General features: G+C 47.8%; 2 protein-coding genes across 19 annotated transcripts in view; one reads left to right on the top strand and one right to left on the bottom strand.

Moving 5' to 3' along the window:
* The window catches only part of KANSL1 (KAT8 regulatory NSL complex subunit 1), a 217,889-nt gene extending 212,740 nt beyond the window's left edge, over positions 1-5,149 (top strand). For 5 of the 6 annotated variants that reach the window (XM_077164028.1, XM_077164033.1, XM_077164029.1 and 2 more), the window contains 5 exons: positions 945-1,066; positions 1,605-1,662; positions 1,885-1,997; positions 2,788-3,040; positions 3,346-5,149. In XM_077164028.1, the coding sequence (XP_077020143.1) occupies positions 945-1,066; positions 1,605-1,662; positions 1,885-1,997; positions 2,788-3,040; positions 3,346-3,573 (774 nt within the window). In that variant the 3' untranslated portion in view covers positions 3,574-5,149. The remainder of the gene's footprint in view (positions 1-944; positions 1,067-1,604; positions 1,663-1,884; positions 1,998-2,787; positions 3,041-3,345) is intronic. The other variant, XM_077164032.1, reaches the window with a different exon arrangement.
* Positions 5,150-6,566: 1,417 nt separating this feature from the next.
* The window catches only part of MAPT (microtubule associated protein tau), a 128,276-nt gene continuing 119,449 nt past the window's right edge, over positions 6,567-15,393 (bottom strand). For all 13 annotated transcript variants that reach the window (XM_077164047.1, XM_077164045.1, XM_077164039.1 and 10 more), the window contains 2 exons: positions 14,762-14,874; positions 6,567-10,870 (listed from right to left, as the gene is read on the bottom strand). In XM_077164047.1, coding sequence (XP_077020162.1) covers positions 10,655-10,870; positions 14,762-14,874 — 329 coding nt within the window. In that variant the 3' untranslated portion in view covers positions 6,567-10,654. The remainder of the gene's footprint in view (positions 10,871-14,761; positions 14,875-15,393) is intronic.

A 15,393-nucleotide genomic window follows, 5' to 3' on the forward strand; every position in this document is an offset into this window, starting at 1 on the left:
TTATTTCAGGGCATGGTATTTGGTATCTGGGCAGAAGCAGCTAATGGTCTTTTTTTTTCTACCTAAGAGACTAAGTCCTTTGGCTCCCTGCTTTACTCTTTCCTTGGTCTCTCAGCTGCTATAGATCCCAACTGTTCCTCTGATACTGGCTCCTTGGAAATCTTGTTTCCGGAGAACTTGATCTTTTCAACTTTCCATAGAAGCAAATATCCTTTCTCCTGGGGTGTGAGCTATAGAGAGGGTCTCTTCTTGAGTTTTCCTCCATTCATTTCCATCGATACAGCAAGAAAGTTCTCGGCTCTTTTCCTAAGAATAATAACCAATACAAGGGGCAGTCACATATGGGCTGAGCAGATGGTAGGTATAGGTTTAGATGAAGAGTTCAGATCTTAGAGAAAGAGGGGCTTTCATGACAACCAAGGTTAGACGATCAGTTGAGCTGGGCCTATCCTTTGGGCTTCATCTTTCAGGATAAGGGAACTCACCTTTTTAATCTGAAGAGTCACAATTAGGCTTAAACATTGCTTTCAGAAGTCACTATAGGTCTAAGTTATAGATAGGTAAAAAGGGGGAACAAAAAGGATTTTAAGAGGGGGGGCTAATAGAGATGTGTGTGGTAGGGTAGGGACCCCAGCAATTGACGAAAGTCCCCTGGTTACCACCCCTATAATGCTCAACAAAAGTCTCTGTTCACAAGAGCCCATGAAGAGAGAGATGGACAGAGAGGCTTGTAAACAGGAGTCACTCCTTGAAACCACCGAGTATATGTTCAGAGGGCTTTTCTATAGAAGATCTACCTCCTGCATGTGAGCAGCTGCTGCACAGGCCCAGCCTAAGGACCCAGACACCTGGTTATTAGCAATCCTTTTTTTTAAGTTTCAGGTGAACTATTTGATATTGGTGGAGCTATGCCTCCCTTTTAAATTTAAACCTTTGTCTTACAGCAGCCAGTAAGGAGGAGAAGGGGAGAGAGCTCTTTCGATATTAACAACATTGTCATCCCAATGTCTGTTGCTGCAACAACCCGTGTAGAGAAGCTCCAATACAAGGAAATCCTTACTCCCAGGTAGAGGTCCTAGATAACATACACCTCTCCTTGTTCTCCCTGTTACTGCCCTTTTCCCCTCCTCTCTTTTCACCAAGCGTTGGGCCCTAGCCTCAGTTCTGTCTTCTCTTTAAGAGAAGAATCTGGCCTCATAGAATTGAGATTATTTTTGTGTACCTTTCCTCTCTTACTCCATTATGTAAGCATACCACTTAGACCAAAGATCACAGTCTGGCACCTAGTCTTTAGACACTTTTTGACACACAGTATTCATCTGCTGGTGCTGCATAGTAGTGGTTCCCTTTATTTGGGCCCTTTGCTTGAATTTGTCACAGTTTCCCAGTTGATCAGTCTCCCAGCCCCATTCAGAGCCTGCTTTTCCCATTTCTTGTCCATGTAGAGCCTTTTGTAGAGGCCTCCAGGGTCAAGGAGGCAGAGCCTACCCAGCAGAGAGCACTGTGACCCACAGGGCCTCTGTTATCCTTGCATGGACACATTTATCCTACCCCAGGCTGCAGCCTGCCATTCATCTTATGATTGTCCTTTCTTGGTTTTGCAGCTGGCGGGAGGTTGATCTTCAGTCTCTGAAGGGGAGTCCTGATGAGGAGAACGAGGAGGTAATGGCATGGTCTTTCTCTCACAGAATAACACACACACACACTTAGGTGTACCACTCTAGATCTCAAGACCAGTAGGTATTTGGCGGCAAGCTTCTTGTTTTTCTGTCCTGCTTGGGGAACAGTTTAGTATGGAGTGGAGTTGGTCCTAGAATTGGCCTACCTGTACATGAACTTGGCTTCTTAGAGGAAACATAAGATCATTGAAGTGCTCTGTTGCAGATTGAGGACCTATCTGATGCAGCCTTTGCCGCCCTGCATGCCAAATGTGAGGAGATGGAAAGAGCGCGGTGGCTGTGGACCACAAGTGTGCCACCACAGCGGCGAGGCAGCAGGTAATGGGACAGGCATGGGTGGACAGGGAGTTTGGGCTACACCTGTGTCCATGGAATTGCTACTGCCCCTCAGTTGCTCTTCTTACTCATCCACTGGCAAAGGCTGAGAAAGCAGAAACTCCTTGGTATTTATCAGAACTAATAGGTTTATAAATAGTCATATGTCACTCTCTAATTCTGAAAAATTGTTGTGATCTGGGCTCTGGGCTGTCAGTGGCATTTGGAGGCCTGCTGAGTGTCACGATGATTTAGTCAGAGAGGCTTTGAAGAACTCATCAGAAGTTAACTCTCCTTTGGGCAGTGGAGTTTTTGTGGTTTTGTAGTCCTACTTGAAAGAACTATCTTCTTCCACATAGACCTTACCACTCTGTCTCCCTTGTTGACCAGTGACAGAAGTCCTTAAGATAGCTCAGTAGAAGGCTTTGGGGCCTTGTTTATGCTTTTCTCTCTGATGATGATAGTATTCAGTCTGGATTAATTTCCGTTTCACTGTGAATTCACTGAGCACTATGTTAGTGATTAATCCCCTGGCATTGTTATCCATGGTTTTCTCTTGGATGATAAAGCTTCTTACTTTCTCTGCTTGCCCAGTTCTTAAATGGCATATTGGGTATCTGCCCCTCCAAGCAGCAGTGGAAGGAAGTGAAATTTGCTAGGAAGGAGCTGTTGATATCAGTCTGCCTCAATGTCTCTGGATGGGATACTGTTCTCATGCCTTCTCCCCACCCCAAAAAGTAAGCAGCAGTTCCCTATTACGTGGGCACTCAGATTTATATTCCTTGGTGTTCAGGTCTTACAGGTCATCAGACGGCCGAACAACACCCCAGCTGGGCAGTGCCAACCCCTCCAGCCTCCAGCCTGCCTCCCCTGATGTCAGTAGTAGCCATTCTTTGTCAGAGTTTTCCCATGGTCAGTCCCCTAGGAGCCCCATTAGCCCAGAACTACACTCAGCCCCCCTCACACCTGTGGCCCGGGATGCTCTCCGACACCTAGCCAGTGAAGACACCCGTTGTTCCACGCCAGAGCTGGGGCTGGATGAACAGGTAAGGGGTACCCCCTTTGCATGGATTAGTGGAGTTGGGGAATGGGATTGGAGGGCACAGCACCTGCTGAAAATGGATGTTCATCTTATGGCTGCCCCTCCCCATTTTGAGGGGTCAAGGAGCTACACTTGAAATTGACCTTCTAAGCTAACATAGGACTGGATTGGCCTTTTTTCAAAGGGTGCCCACCCGCTGCACTAATAACTTTAGAAAGACTGGTGTGGGCTCCAGGCCATAGTTTCATGGCAGGGCCTTGGAGGGAAGAAGGTAGACTGGACTCACCAAGGCAACTTGTCTACCCACAGTCTGTCCAGCCATGGGAGCGACGTATCTTCCCCCTGGCATACAGTCCTTTGGCAGAGTGTGAGGACCAACTGGATGCACAGGAACGGGCAGCACGCTGCACTCGGCGCACCTCAGGCAGCAAGACTGGCCGGGAGACAGAGGTAGCACCCACCTCACCTCCCGTTGTCCCCGTCAAGAGTCGGCATCTGGCAGCAGCAGTCACAGCTCAGCGCCCGACTCACAGATGAGCAGGATATGAGAATCTAAACAGACTCACTAACTATTGGCATTAAAGCTTCAGAAATCTCTGCGTTTGATATTCAAACATCATATGCCGGAAATTTTCACAGTTTTTAGTGAATTTAAGGAATTTAGATCCTACTTGGGTATTTCTTTTCTTGTTTTGACTTTTGTTCGGTTTTGGTTTTGGTTTTCATGTTTTCTTGTCACATACCTGAGCACTTCTTCCAGTTGGCAAATAGAAGTTCAAGATAAGACCTTTGCTGGCCTGGTCCTGCCATATCCTCTGCACTGTTGAATACCTGGACTTACTGATGTTAGGTGATCGCCCCCCTCCCTCAGTCCTGTGGGCAGGGTAGAAAAGCCAAGTGGGCAGAAGGAATGGAAAGCTCCAGCTCAGCGTTGCCTCATTAGGTTAAGGTGGGAGAGAACAGGGTGCTCTGGGGTCTTATGCCTCTTCCCTCTTCCCATCTGTGGCTTGGCTCAGCCCTGGCCCTCCTGGCTGAGTCCCTCTTGGTCATCTGTGCTGGAGCACCCCACCCCCACCCCCTCTAGACCTTTTTGCCATAATTGCCAGCTGCTTTCACTGAGCTCAGCTGGCAGAACGAATTCCTCTTATCATCCAGATATTGGAGACTTATTTGGGGTCTCCTCTGCATTTGATCATCTCTGTTTTGACTCCTTAACTGCAGTAACCTGGCTGCGGCTGCTCAGGTCCCCATCCTGTTCTTCATGCTCTCCCCAGTCTTCTCCACCACGCCATATACACATACACATGCCAGTCCTTCCACTCAACATTTTTTACCATCGATCCTGGTCTGTAAAACTAGAGGTAGGACTGCTTAACTCTGTTCCCTCTCCCCTGCAGACTAGGGGTTTGGGAAATGAGCAGCCATCTCCCCTGTGTAATTTTCTGTTTTCACCAACTGATTTACTTCCCACTGAGTTGTCTGTCAGTGTCCATTAGGTCCATTAGGTCCTCACTCCTACAGCTCCCCTTGCCTGTCCTACAGCTCCCTTGCCTGTGGAACATTGTCTGGTCCTAGCTGTGGTTCCCATCACTTCCCTTTGTTAACCTTGTGCCTGTCTCATGTATAATCACATCACCAAAAACAAGGGTGGGAGGGTAAAGACCTTTTTTTTTTTTGGCCATTTTGTAATCTTATAAAAATAGTAGACAAACTGCTTAATGGTTGGGGTTTTTTCACAATTTTCAACATTAGTGATTTTTTTTTTTTGGTTCTGTTTGCAAGTTGAAGGGTTTGTCATTGTTTCTTTAAAAAACAATAATGCACCATATCCCTATGCATAAAGTGCTTCTTCTATTTATAAGGTTGAAAATTCTGAATAACCCTTTTAGCATTGTAAAAAAAAAAAAGAAAAAAAACTTGTATTTTGTAAATATTTTCTTTTCCTGCTTTGAGCTGTGTACTGGCAGCGAAACATGTAGCTGTCTTTGTTCTATAGAAATGCTTTTCTTCAGAGAAGCCAATCTTTGTTAATGTCTTGATTCTGTTCGCAAGGCACAGACTAGTGCTTAAAAAAAAAAGAAAGGAAAAAAATAATAAAAAAAAAGTTACAGAATGTTGTGTGCCAGGCCTTTCTTGACATATTATTGGGCTGGGTGTGCATGGTGGCAACCATACCAAGCCCTGCCAGAACAGTTCTCTGGGATCCTCTCATCTGTTCTGAACCTTGGAAAGTCTCCATTCTGTCTTCTGGGCCTCTGGCAAGGGTATGGCAGGATCATCTGACTGTCACCAGAGAAAGAATATGGTTATTTTCACTAAGATAGGGGGAGATATAAGGGTCCAGGAAGAGAAGAGGATAAGCCTACATTATTTTTTTTATTTTGTGGAATGAAAGGAACTAACCCCTTTTTGATGTTCCTTTCTCTCATGAGACTAGAACTATTTATTACATTTTGTAAATTTCTCTTTATGGATACTTCACTTTTCACCATCAACCATTTCATATCCAGAGCAGACTCTTGGAGGAGACCCTAGTGCCTGTACAATTGGGGTCAAACTAAAAATGTATATATGCATGGCGCCTGAGTTCATTCTTACTATCTGAGATTGGAGCATCTTTGAAGAAGACTACCTGCTTGATTTTCTTCATGCAAGATGAATAAAAGGGCAGGCCTGATTCTCTCTTTACTCTCTTTTCTCCTTTCCATGACAGTCAAGTTGAAGCACCCAGTGAGGCTACCTGGTCTATCTCTGAAGGCCTTGTGTTCTGAGGTACCTTTCCTCTTTGGCTGGCGTTTTGCTTCTTTCACTCTAGTTGCAGGTAGCACCTGCTCTCCTTAGCATATGCCAGCAGGAACTAAATACATTAGAAAGATGCAAGGAAATTAATATTTTGAAACTGCATGAAAATTTAATGATTCAGGATCTTGACTTTGACCTACTTAGGCTAAAGAACAATAATAAGATAGGTTACTGTTTTGATTTTGTTTTCCTTTGTGGCATTGCTGGAGAGACACTCTGCTACCCCTATCTTATTTTGACAGAAACACTCCTCAGTTATAATAAGGCTCCAGAGGAAAGAGGAAGGAATCTAGGCCATTTATTCAACTGACTAGGCTAGTGTTTTGCTTCAGCTCCCCAGGTCTCCTGGCTGATTTCCAGGGATAAAAGATCTCATGCACCCACCCCTGTCTCACCAAACCTGGTCAGTCTCTTCTCTACTTTGAATATACTTGCACCTGTTTTACAAACATAGCATTGTGATCTCAACCGCAAGGGACTGACCTGTGAGTTAGACAAGGTTGGTTTGCCAGCACCAGAATGAGATAATCAACTGAAAATGAGCAAGTCTTAGAATTCTTTCACCTTTAGGGCCCCAGACAGAGCAAAATTAGGTGATAAATTTTGATGTAACAATATTGCCATTTCCTGTTCTAAGTTCTCTAAGGGTGGGAAGGAGTTTACAAATCATACATCCAGTATTTAATTGTCCCTCTGGAGTCAATGTATGGAGACCTTGTTTAATCAGAGTAATAACTTTATTTCCAAATTCACTTTTACAGCAACAGTCAGTGTAAATTATTTGTTAAAACACACAATATACTATATGGACATTCACAAACAGGAAGCTAAACTAAGATGATTTCATGTCCCTCCCCCAACCACCACCCTCAAAATACCAAAGAAATCATGGGACCTGCAAGTGTCAGAAATTGTCCTGCCCAACACTGAAGACTCACGGGCTAAGTCTGTCAGGAGGTGAGATTTTCTACATCAGTGCCCAGTGTAACCCTTTTCTCATGAAGCCACAGATCTGTAGATGGGATAACCTGATGGTCTCAACTTCTGCCATCATCCCCACTTCTTGGCTTTGCTTGGGTAATAGAGAAAAAGGCGGGTGACGGAAGTAATCTTGGCAGCTGCCACATGTTCAGGCCTGAACTCTAGAGCTGATGGGAAAGGAGATGCTGAGATGCCAAAGGCTTAAAGGAATGATGACAGAGTCTTCAGGAGGCATGGTTGTGAGCTTGGGACCCAGCATGAGGCCAGAATGCCAGAGAAACTAACTCTCCAGATCCCACAAAAGCCTCACAACTGCCCCTGGCTGGAAAAGGGGTAGGGAACTGCATGGCCAGTGGCTGCATCAGTGGAAAGCAAAACCCAAGTACATCTAGCCCTGTAGCATCTCCCTCTCTAGAAAATGTGCTTGAAATCAGAAGAAAAGGGTTACAAGGTGGGTTAACCGCTGCACTCCAAGACTTCCCTTTGCTCATGTGAAGTATCTTACAGGTTTCCTCCCCACCCCCCACCTCCCTCCCCCACCCCCAGCATAGCACAAAAAGCAATCGCAAACAAGATACAGAGTCTCACCATTGAAGTCAATTTAAATGGAACCTAATGATAAAGTGAATCCAGAGCTTGAAGGAACCAGGCATATAATATATCCTAGCCCACCCAAGGAATATTGACTTGACATGGAGAAAATTGGAGGTGGGGAGAGATTGTCCTCATCCTCATTTAAGGTACACGAGGATCCCTTTGCAATCTACCTGCTAGCACTGACAGGACAAACCTAAACCTTGATCTTTGGGCTGAACCTGATAGCCCAGCCCCCATGAGGGAGATTCCAAAGCTCTCAGAATAAAGCCCTGGATACTGAAGAGCAGGACACAGGAACTGCAGGAAGAGGAAATGAGGTGTGGAGGAAAAATGTGGCAGCAATGAGAGGGCCACGTCTCTTAACAACTACCAAATCTTTAAACCACATTTCCTTTCCCTTCCTCTAAATCCTTGACTTTCTTGAAAGCAGCTGGGTCTCAGAGAGCAGTGGGGATCCTCACAGTGGAAAGTGCTGGGCCCAGAAGATTGCTTGCACATAAAGCTCTGGCTGTAAATGAAGCCTCTAGCCCTGGGTGGGGAGGCCCTGGACTCAACGCCCAGTCCCCCCAGGTTACCTTTAACTGCACCCAAACTGGAAGTAGCGGAGGCTACTGACAAAACAGCTGCTTTCTGCAAAAGCTGCTTCCTTCTGCCAGGAGCAGCAGATGGGGCCTATGCCAAGGTCAGCAGGCTGGTGCTTGTCTGGCCAAGGCTTTGGGGATGTCTACTGACTTGTCCATTTCTCAGACCTTTTTAGGCCTTGTAGCTTTCAGGGGCAGCATGCTACCACCCAACTATTACTGGTTTCATTTTTCTTCATTAAGCAGTGAATTCAGATGCTTTCTGAGGTCTCCTGTAGGACTTCTCCAGGCTATGACCAGAGAGGACCATCTTCATGCTGGAAACCAGGCCAGCCACAAGACATACTGCTCCCAGGGAAAACCAGCTCTCTGCCCTGACAAAGGAAATTCCCGATGGGGAGCAAGGTGGGGGGGACCATAGATAGTTTCAGGACTTCTCCACCGCCAAGGGTTCTCCTTAGATGTCAGTATCTGGTTTCTTTTGGGTCCCAGATGCTGATGAAAACCCTTGAAAATTTGGGAAGCCCCAAAAATACAGAGCCACACTAGCCTTCTGGAGCCAAGTTCTTAGTGTGGGGAACGAGCGACATCTAGGATTCCCATGAGGGTGGGTTAGAAAGCTCTTTATAAGCATTTCAAGATACATGCGTCCTTTTTTTTTTTTTCTTTTCATTATCATAATCACTCTGGTGAATCCAAGCATAAACAGACAAATCCAACCACAATGCAACAGGGTGCAGATGGGAAGGGAAGGGCAACATCTATGTATATGTTCAGCTGCTCCCACAGGACGGACAACATTGCTTCCAGCTGGGACTTGGAGGGAAGAACCATTTCCAAGGGGCATATTCCCCTTTTGGGGGTGTGGAGGCTGATTATATGCACTTGGAGTTGATCAGCAGCTGGGCCCTCGGGGAAGCCAGCAGTCAGGAGTCTCCAAGACAAGCTGAGGTGGGTGTGGGGAGCAGGGAGGGTGTGGTCCTGTCCTGGGGGGCTGGTCTGCCCATCCTGGTACCCTCTCCGGCAGTCAGGACACTCATCCTCCCACTGCCAGCTCAAAACAGTAACAGGACCAGGCTTTCCGGGAAGAAAGAGCTCTCCAAGTCAACAAGGCAGAAGCGTCCAGGGCAGGGCCACTGTCAAGTCCCACCCTGGCTCACACCACCAGGGTGCTCCAGTCTTCTGTGGTGGAAGATGCAGGCAGGGAACAGAGTAAGGGCATCCGATTTGCCGTGAGAAACACACCAATTGCATGAGTGGAATTTAAGAGCGAGAGATTTGGGTGCAACCTTTGTGCCTGGACTTTCCCTTCCTTGATTTCACCCCTTAGAATAGGAGCCCCCACCCCCACTCTGCATCTAACCAATGTCCATTACCAAGAAGTGGTGTTGGTGAGGCTGGGAACTTGGGACAGTGTGACAGAATGAGGGATACAGACGGTGACTGGGCTCCGCACAGCAGACACACGGCACAGAGGGGCCAACAGGCAGCTGCAGTGGCCGAGGGAGGGACAGGAGGCTCAGGACTCTACTTCCCAGAGCCTCGCATGCTCCAGAGATGCCAGAGCCCCAGGCCTGGGAACAGGCAGATGTCCCCCAAGAGGCACAAGTCCTTACAAAGAGAACTGGTTAGCCCTAAACACCTAGATCTATGAGGTGGCCAAGATCGTGGCTGCCGTTCCAACTGTCAGAACTCAATAAAAGGGCTTCCATGGGCTGGAGGGAAGCCCCTCAGCTCAGGACCCCCACCCTGCAGGGAGGGAGAAAGAGGCCAGCGACTTTCAGGACATCGTCAGTCAGTCTCTGAGGGAAGAATCCACACAGTGCTACCCTCCTGCAACCTTCCTTCCCCTTCTGCTTATTGTCCCTTTATGACATGGGAGGGACTGGCCGCCCCTGGAGAGTGGCACACGCCCCTCTGCAGACCCCCAGCCAGTGAGGAGCAGGGGGCCACGCTGTCTGCATGGGCAGCACTGCAGGTGACCTGGGCAGAGACTGTTGGCCCTTCCAGCGACACATGGCATGGGGAGGCAGGGTCCCTCTTCTCTTATTTCTTCCTCTTTTCCCCCCCACCCCGCATCCTCTTTCTCCCCCTTTCTCCCCCTCTCTCGCTTTACTCTGCCACCCCGCCTCCCACCCCCATCATACACATACAAGGTTGACACAGTCTGCCCGCGGCTCCACCATTGCACCAAGTTGCAAATCCTTTGTTGCTGTCACTGCCTCTGTGAAGTCCCTGGGATGGGGCCAGCGGAGGCAGGTGCCCCTGTCCCTTGAAATTCCCCAGAAGCAGCTCTCAGAGCCTCTCCTTCCTCTTCTACTCAGAGGAGGGGGAAAAAAGAAAAAAGAAACAAAAGTAATTGCCGGAGGAAATGTTGGGTGTGGCCATCTTTTTAAAGTCGGTATTTTTTTTTTAATATTTTATTATTGTTAGCCCACCCATCAATTTGGAAAGATGAAATTTGCTCTGATTCCCATCACTGATTTTGATGTCCCGAGCCAAAGCCGAGTGACAAAAGCAGGTTAAGTTATTAACTGAGTAACCGATCTGTGAGGAGCAGCTGGGGGAGGGCAGAGGGCGAAGGGCCGGATTATTCTTTTTTCCCACACTCTCACTCTCTCTTCTCTCCGCGATCACTAACCGCCCCAGGGGCCTGATCACAAACCCTGCTTGGCCAGGGAGGCGGACACTTCGTCGGCTAGCGTGGCGAGCTGGGGCGAGTCTACCATGTCGATGCTGCCGGTGGAGGAGACATTGCTGAGGTGCCGCGGAGACGTGTCCCCCGACACCACGGGCGACTTGTACACGATCTCCGCCCCGTGGTCCGTTTTGGCTTTGGCGTTCTCGCGGAAGGTCAGCTTGTGGGTTTCGATCTGCAAGAGGAGGGGGGGAGGGGGGTGAAACGACATGCCCGGTGGCGTGGGGGTGAGCCCCGCCAACTGCCCTCCTTTGCAGTGGTGGGGACAGCTATTTGTGTCTTTCAGTAACAGACTTGCACGCTGCCCTTCCTCCATCTGTCTCCCAGCCACCCAATTCCCTTCTGCACACTCAGCGGCCATTCTAGGCTTCTTGTGTTCTCTTCCAGAGCTGCTGCACACATAAACGAATATATCTGAGCACGCACGTGTGTGTGTGTGTGTGTGTGTGTCAACATGTACGCATGTTCTGCCCTTAGGTTTTCATACCTTCCATGACTGGCACATAAAGAATGTCCTCGTGCTTGATGACTGCACCATGGTCCATCATGGCGAATGGACCCCAGTTAATTTACTCTGTCGATGGCTAGGTGGGTGCTTCTAGCCTTTTGCTATTACAAACGATGCTGCAACAAATACCCTTGTACACAGCTTTCACACATGTATACGTGTATCCCAGAGGTGGAACTGCTAGGTCAAAAGGCACACATGTTTTATGTAGCTAGATTGTGGAAGTTAGATTCAGTTGTCAACTTGGCCAGGTGAAGGCACCTAGTTCTGTTGCTGTGGCCATGAGCCAATGGCATGTGAACCTCATCTGTTGCTCATTATGTGTGCAGTCGGCTAGGAGGCGTGCCTGCTGCAATGAATGATGTCTGACTTAGTTGGCTGGTGCTTAAATGAGAGTGCAACGTAGCACAGCCCAAGCAGCTCAGCGTACCTCATCTCAGCACTCACAGCTCAGCCCAGGCCTTTGAAGATGCAGAAAGAAATCACCCCAGGGAAAAGTTGTTGGAACCCAGAGGCCTGGAGAGAAGGCCAGCAGAGACCATCTTGTGCCTTCCCACGTAAGAAAGAACCTCAGATGAAAGTTAGCTGCCTTTCCCCTGAAGAACTAACAAAATAAATCCCCTTTTATTAAAAGGCAATCTGTCTCTGGTGTGTTGCATTCTGACAGCTAGCAAACTAGAACATAGATATTGCCACGCGGCAAATGGCGAAGATTAAGGGAGGTCCCACAGCTGCTGTCTCTCAGCCATGAGCTGCACACAGTCCTCCCCTTGGCCAGTGACTGACAGGGCTGGAGATGGCAGCAGCCATGGGTGGCATTTGAAGGTATGCTAGAGAACCATGATGTGATAAAGCCCTTTAGGCAATAAAGAATGACAAAGCTAGGAGCCCCAGATGGCTTAGTGCCAGAGGATATCCAGAAATTCAGAAGCAGAAAGCATTAGCTGGAGATGCAAGTGGTGCATGATAATTCTCTCCTAATGACCCCTCGAGAGGCTGACACAGACTCTCTTTGATGGAACACAAACACAGCAGTTCTCAATCTTTTGGGGGCCCCTCCTAGATCTCTTTGAGTATCTGGTAAAACCAGAAAAATGTATGCACATATGCCCAGGCACACACACAACAGAGGCTTACAACTTTCCATACAATTTTTGGACCCCATGGCCTCAGGTGAAGAGCCTCTACTGCACCCATCTCAAGTGGGGGTGGAGAAAAAATAAAACAGGCTCCTAATTAAACTGTATGTACACTTTTGTTCATGTTGGGTCACTCCTTTGGTTCACTCCTTTGAAAAAAGAACACTTCTATACTGCTGTATTTAAAAGGCCATTTTGATATATGTTTTGACAAAAGCATTTATAGTAATGTTTTCAAAAAGCTTTGCTTCTTAAGAAAAATGTAAAAGGTTTCTGAACCTGTCTCCAAATGCCCCAAACTGAAAGAGCTGGGGGGTCCTGTATGCCGCTTCTTGTTAGGGAGGGAATGAAGGAATTGAATAAGAGGGGAATCTCTTGGTACCAGGATGTGACATCTTTCTGAGCCAGCACAGGGAAATGAGTTAGAAACAGGAGCTCCCTGAAGGAGGCTGCAGAGTGGCCCCCAACATTGCGGTCAGAGAGCAGAAGGAGCCAAGAAGTTTGGCTTTCAAACTTGACTCCAATTCTTAGATGCCTACAACATAACAGGCACCTTCTAGAACATTGTCTCATTTGGGTCTCATGACACCCTTGGACATAAATAGTTTCATCCTCTTTTTTTTTTTTTTTGTAAATTTTTTTTTATTATTAATTAAAGAAAAAAAAGAAATTAACACAACATTTAGAAATCATTCCATTCTACATATGCAATCAGTAATTCTTAACATCATCACATAGATGCATGATCATCATTTCTTAGTACATTTGCATCGATTTAGGAAAAGAACTAGCAAAACAACAGAAAAAGATATAGAATGTTAATATAGAGAAAAAAAAAATAATAATAAAAAAGAAAGAAAAGGAAAAAGAAAAAACAAAAGACACAAACAAACAAACAAAAACTATAGCTCAGGTGCATCTTCATTCAGTGCTTTAACAAGATTACTTTACAATTAGGTATTATTGTGCTGTCCATTTTTGAGTTTTTGTATCTAGTCCTGTTGCACAGAGTTCCATCCTCTTTTGCTGAAGGAGAAACTGAGACTTGGTAGGACCACGAGTCACCTCCAAGCAGAGTCAAGCCCAGCTTTTCCCAGGGCACAGGAGCTTCCAGAGACAGAGTGGAAACCTCCTTTTACTTAAGGAATCACTCACATCCAGGCCCAGTCCAGACCCACTAAATCAGACTGGCTGGCAATGGGGCCAGGTATCAGCACCTTTAAAGCTCCCCAGGCCAGGAAGCCCTGCCTTAAATCAGGGCCCGGGCAGGTGAGGAAAACAAGCAGAACTGCTGGGCCTTTGCAGAGAACATTTTCCACTTGCCCAGAGAACTGGGGCCTACCCCCAACTTCCTTGAAGCATGCAGCCTCCTGGTCCTTATTTCTCACACCTGCCCTGAGGTCTCGGTTTGCAGCTCTGCTTTGAAAAGGGTGTACCAGCAAGTGTTTGTCCACAGAACCCTGCTGTCCGGTGTTCACGGCAAACGCAAGGAGGGGTGTGTCTGAATCTGCAGGGCTGCAGGAGTGGGCAGTGGGGGTGGTTCTGGGGGGACTGGCCAAGGCAAGGGGACTCCCCACTGCCATCCTGCATGGTGTGCTGGAAAGATAGCCTGGCTGCTGCGAGAAAGCCGGGTGTCCTGCCTCTTCCAGCCAACCCTGAGCAGGTACTTGCTCACGCTGGGCTACATCCCTGAATCTACCCCTCTCCTGGGAAAGCCCTCCTTCCTCCACCACTTCCCATCAGCTGCCAGGAGGCCCTGAAGGCTAGAAAGTGAGTGGCTTCCAGAAGTTCGGGGCAGGTGTGGTAGGACACCCAGAGGGGGTGCTTCCGTGCTCTTGCAGATACCTGGAGCTAGGAACCTCCGGGTTTCTAGTCACATAGACGTACACCTGCAGCAAAACGGGGAGCTAGAAACTGCCAGGGATAGGGATGCAGCCTCCGCGAGGACTCTCCCATGACAGACAGGCAGAGGCTTTGCTGAAATTTGGACAGCCTATGTCAGCATCGTTGCTTTGCCCTAACAGCCTAGTGACCCACTTTGAGAACTAGCTTATGCTTCCATGACCTGTCCTCAGTGTCCCTGGGCTGGCTCTAGGGTGGCTACTTCCCTGAGGCCTAGGACAGTGGCTCTCACCTTTGCATTAAAGCATCACCTTAGAGCTTCCCACAGTCCAGGTGCCCAGGCTGCCCCCAGGACCAATTAATCAGACCTCCGGGAGCAGGGCCCAGGCAGCTCCCCTGGTGACTGCAGTGGGCAGCTGAGAGTGTGACCCAAGTCCTGGGTAGTGCCCAGAATCTGCATCAAGCTGGTCAATGCAGGATCCTCACTTCTCCTCCTTTGGTAAAGGATCAGCCTTTAGCCATCCGACTTCAATGCCCAGGCCCAGATGCAGCCTCCTCCCCGTCCTGCGCCCGTTACCTTTTTATTCCCTCCACCAGGGACGTGGGTGATGTTATCCAGGGAACCAATCTTCGACTGGACTCGATCCTTGAAGTCCAGCTTCTCAGATTTCACTTCCACCTGGCCCCCTCCTAGAACAGAACACACACAATCACACCTGGAAGCCTTGCTCCGGGGGGTTAGTGGGCGTAGCATATGCTAAATGAAGGCTATTGTCTACACAGCCAAGTGCCAGGGGCTGCTGGGGTCACAGCAAAAAAAAAAAAAAAGAAAAAAAGGCTCAGGTATCCCCATCCCTGGAAGGGATTAGAAAATGACACGACCTTCTGTTTGCACAAGACGAGAACAAAGGCTAAGGAAGGGATTCCAAGCAGAGAGCAACCTTTACAAGCAGATAAGACCCCTTTTATTTAGAATGTGGTTTGTGTACAGGTCAGTCCTTCCCAAAAGCTTGGGAAAAGTTTGCTTCATCTTTCTAATCAAGGTGTCCTTCAAATAGGTACTCTGCAAATTCACCAATTCATCTCTCTTAGATAATGGAAAGGTAAATTACTGCTCAGTCCAGGAGAAATTATTCTAAATTCTAAACTGGTTGGGTTCCAATGAGTGAAGCCTTTCTTCGTTGACATCAGGTAAAATTCAGCCCCACA

This window comes from Tamandua tetradactyla, chromosome 6, assembly GCF_023851605.1.
Source record: "Tamandua tetradactyla isolate mTamTet1 chromosome 6, mTamTet1.pri, whole genome shotgun sequence".
NCBI classification, from domain to species: domain Eukaryota; kingdom Metazoa; phylum Chordata; class Mammalia; order Pilosa; family Myrmecophagidae; genus Tamandua; species Tamandua tetradactyla.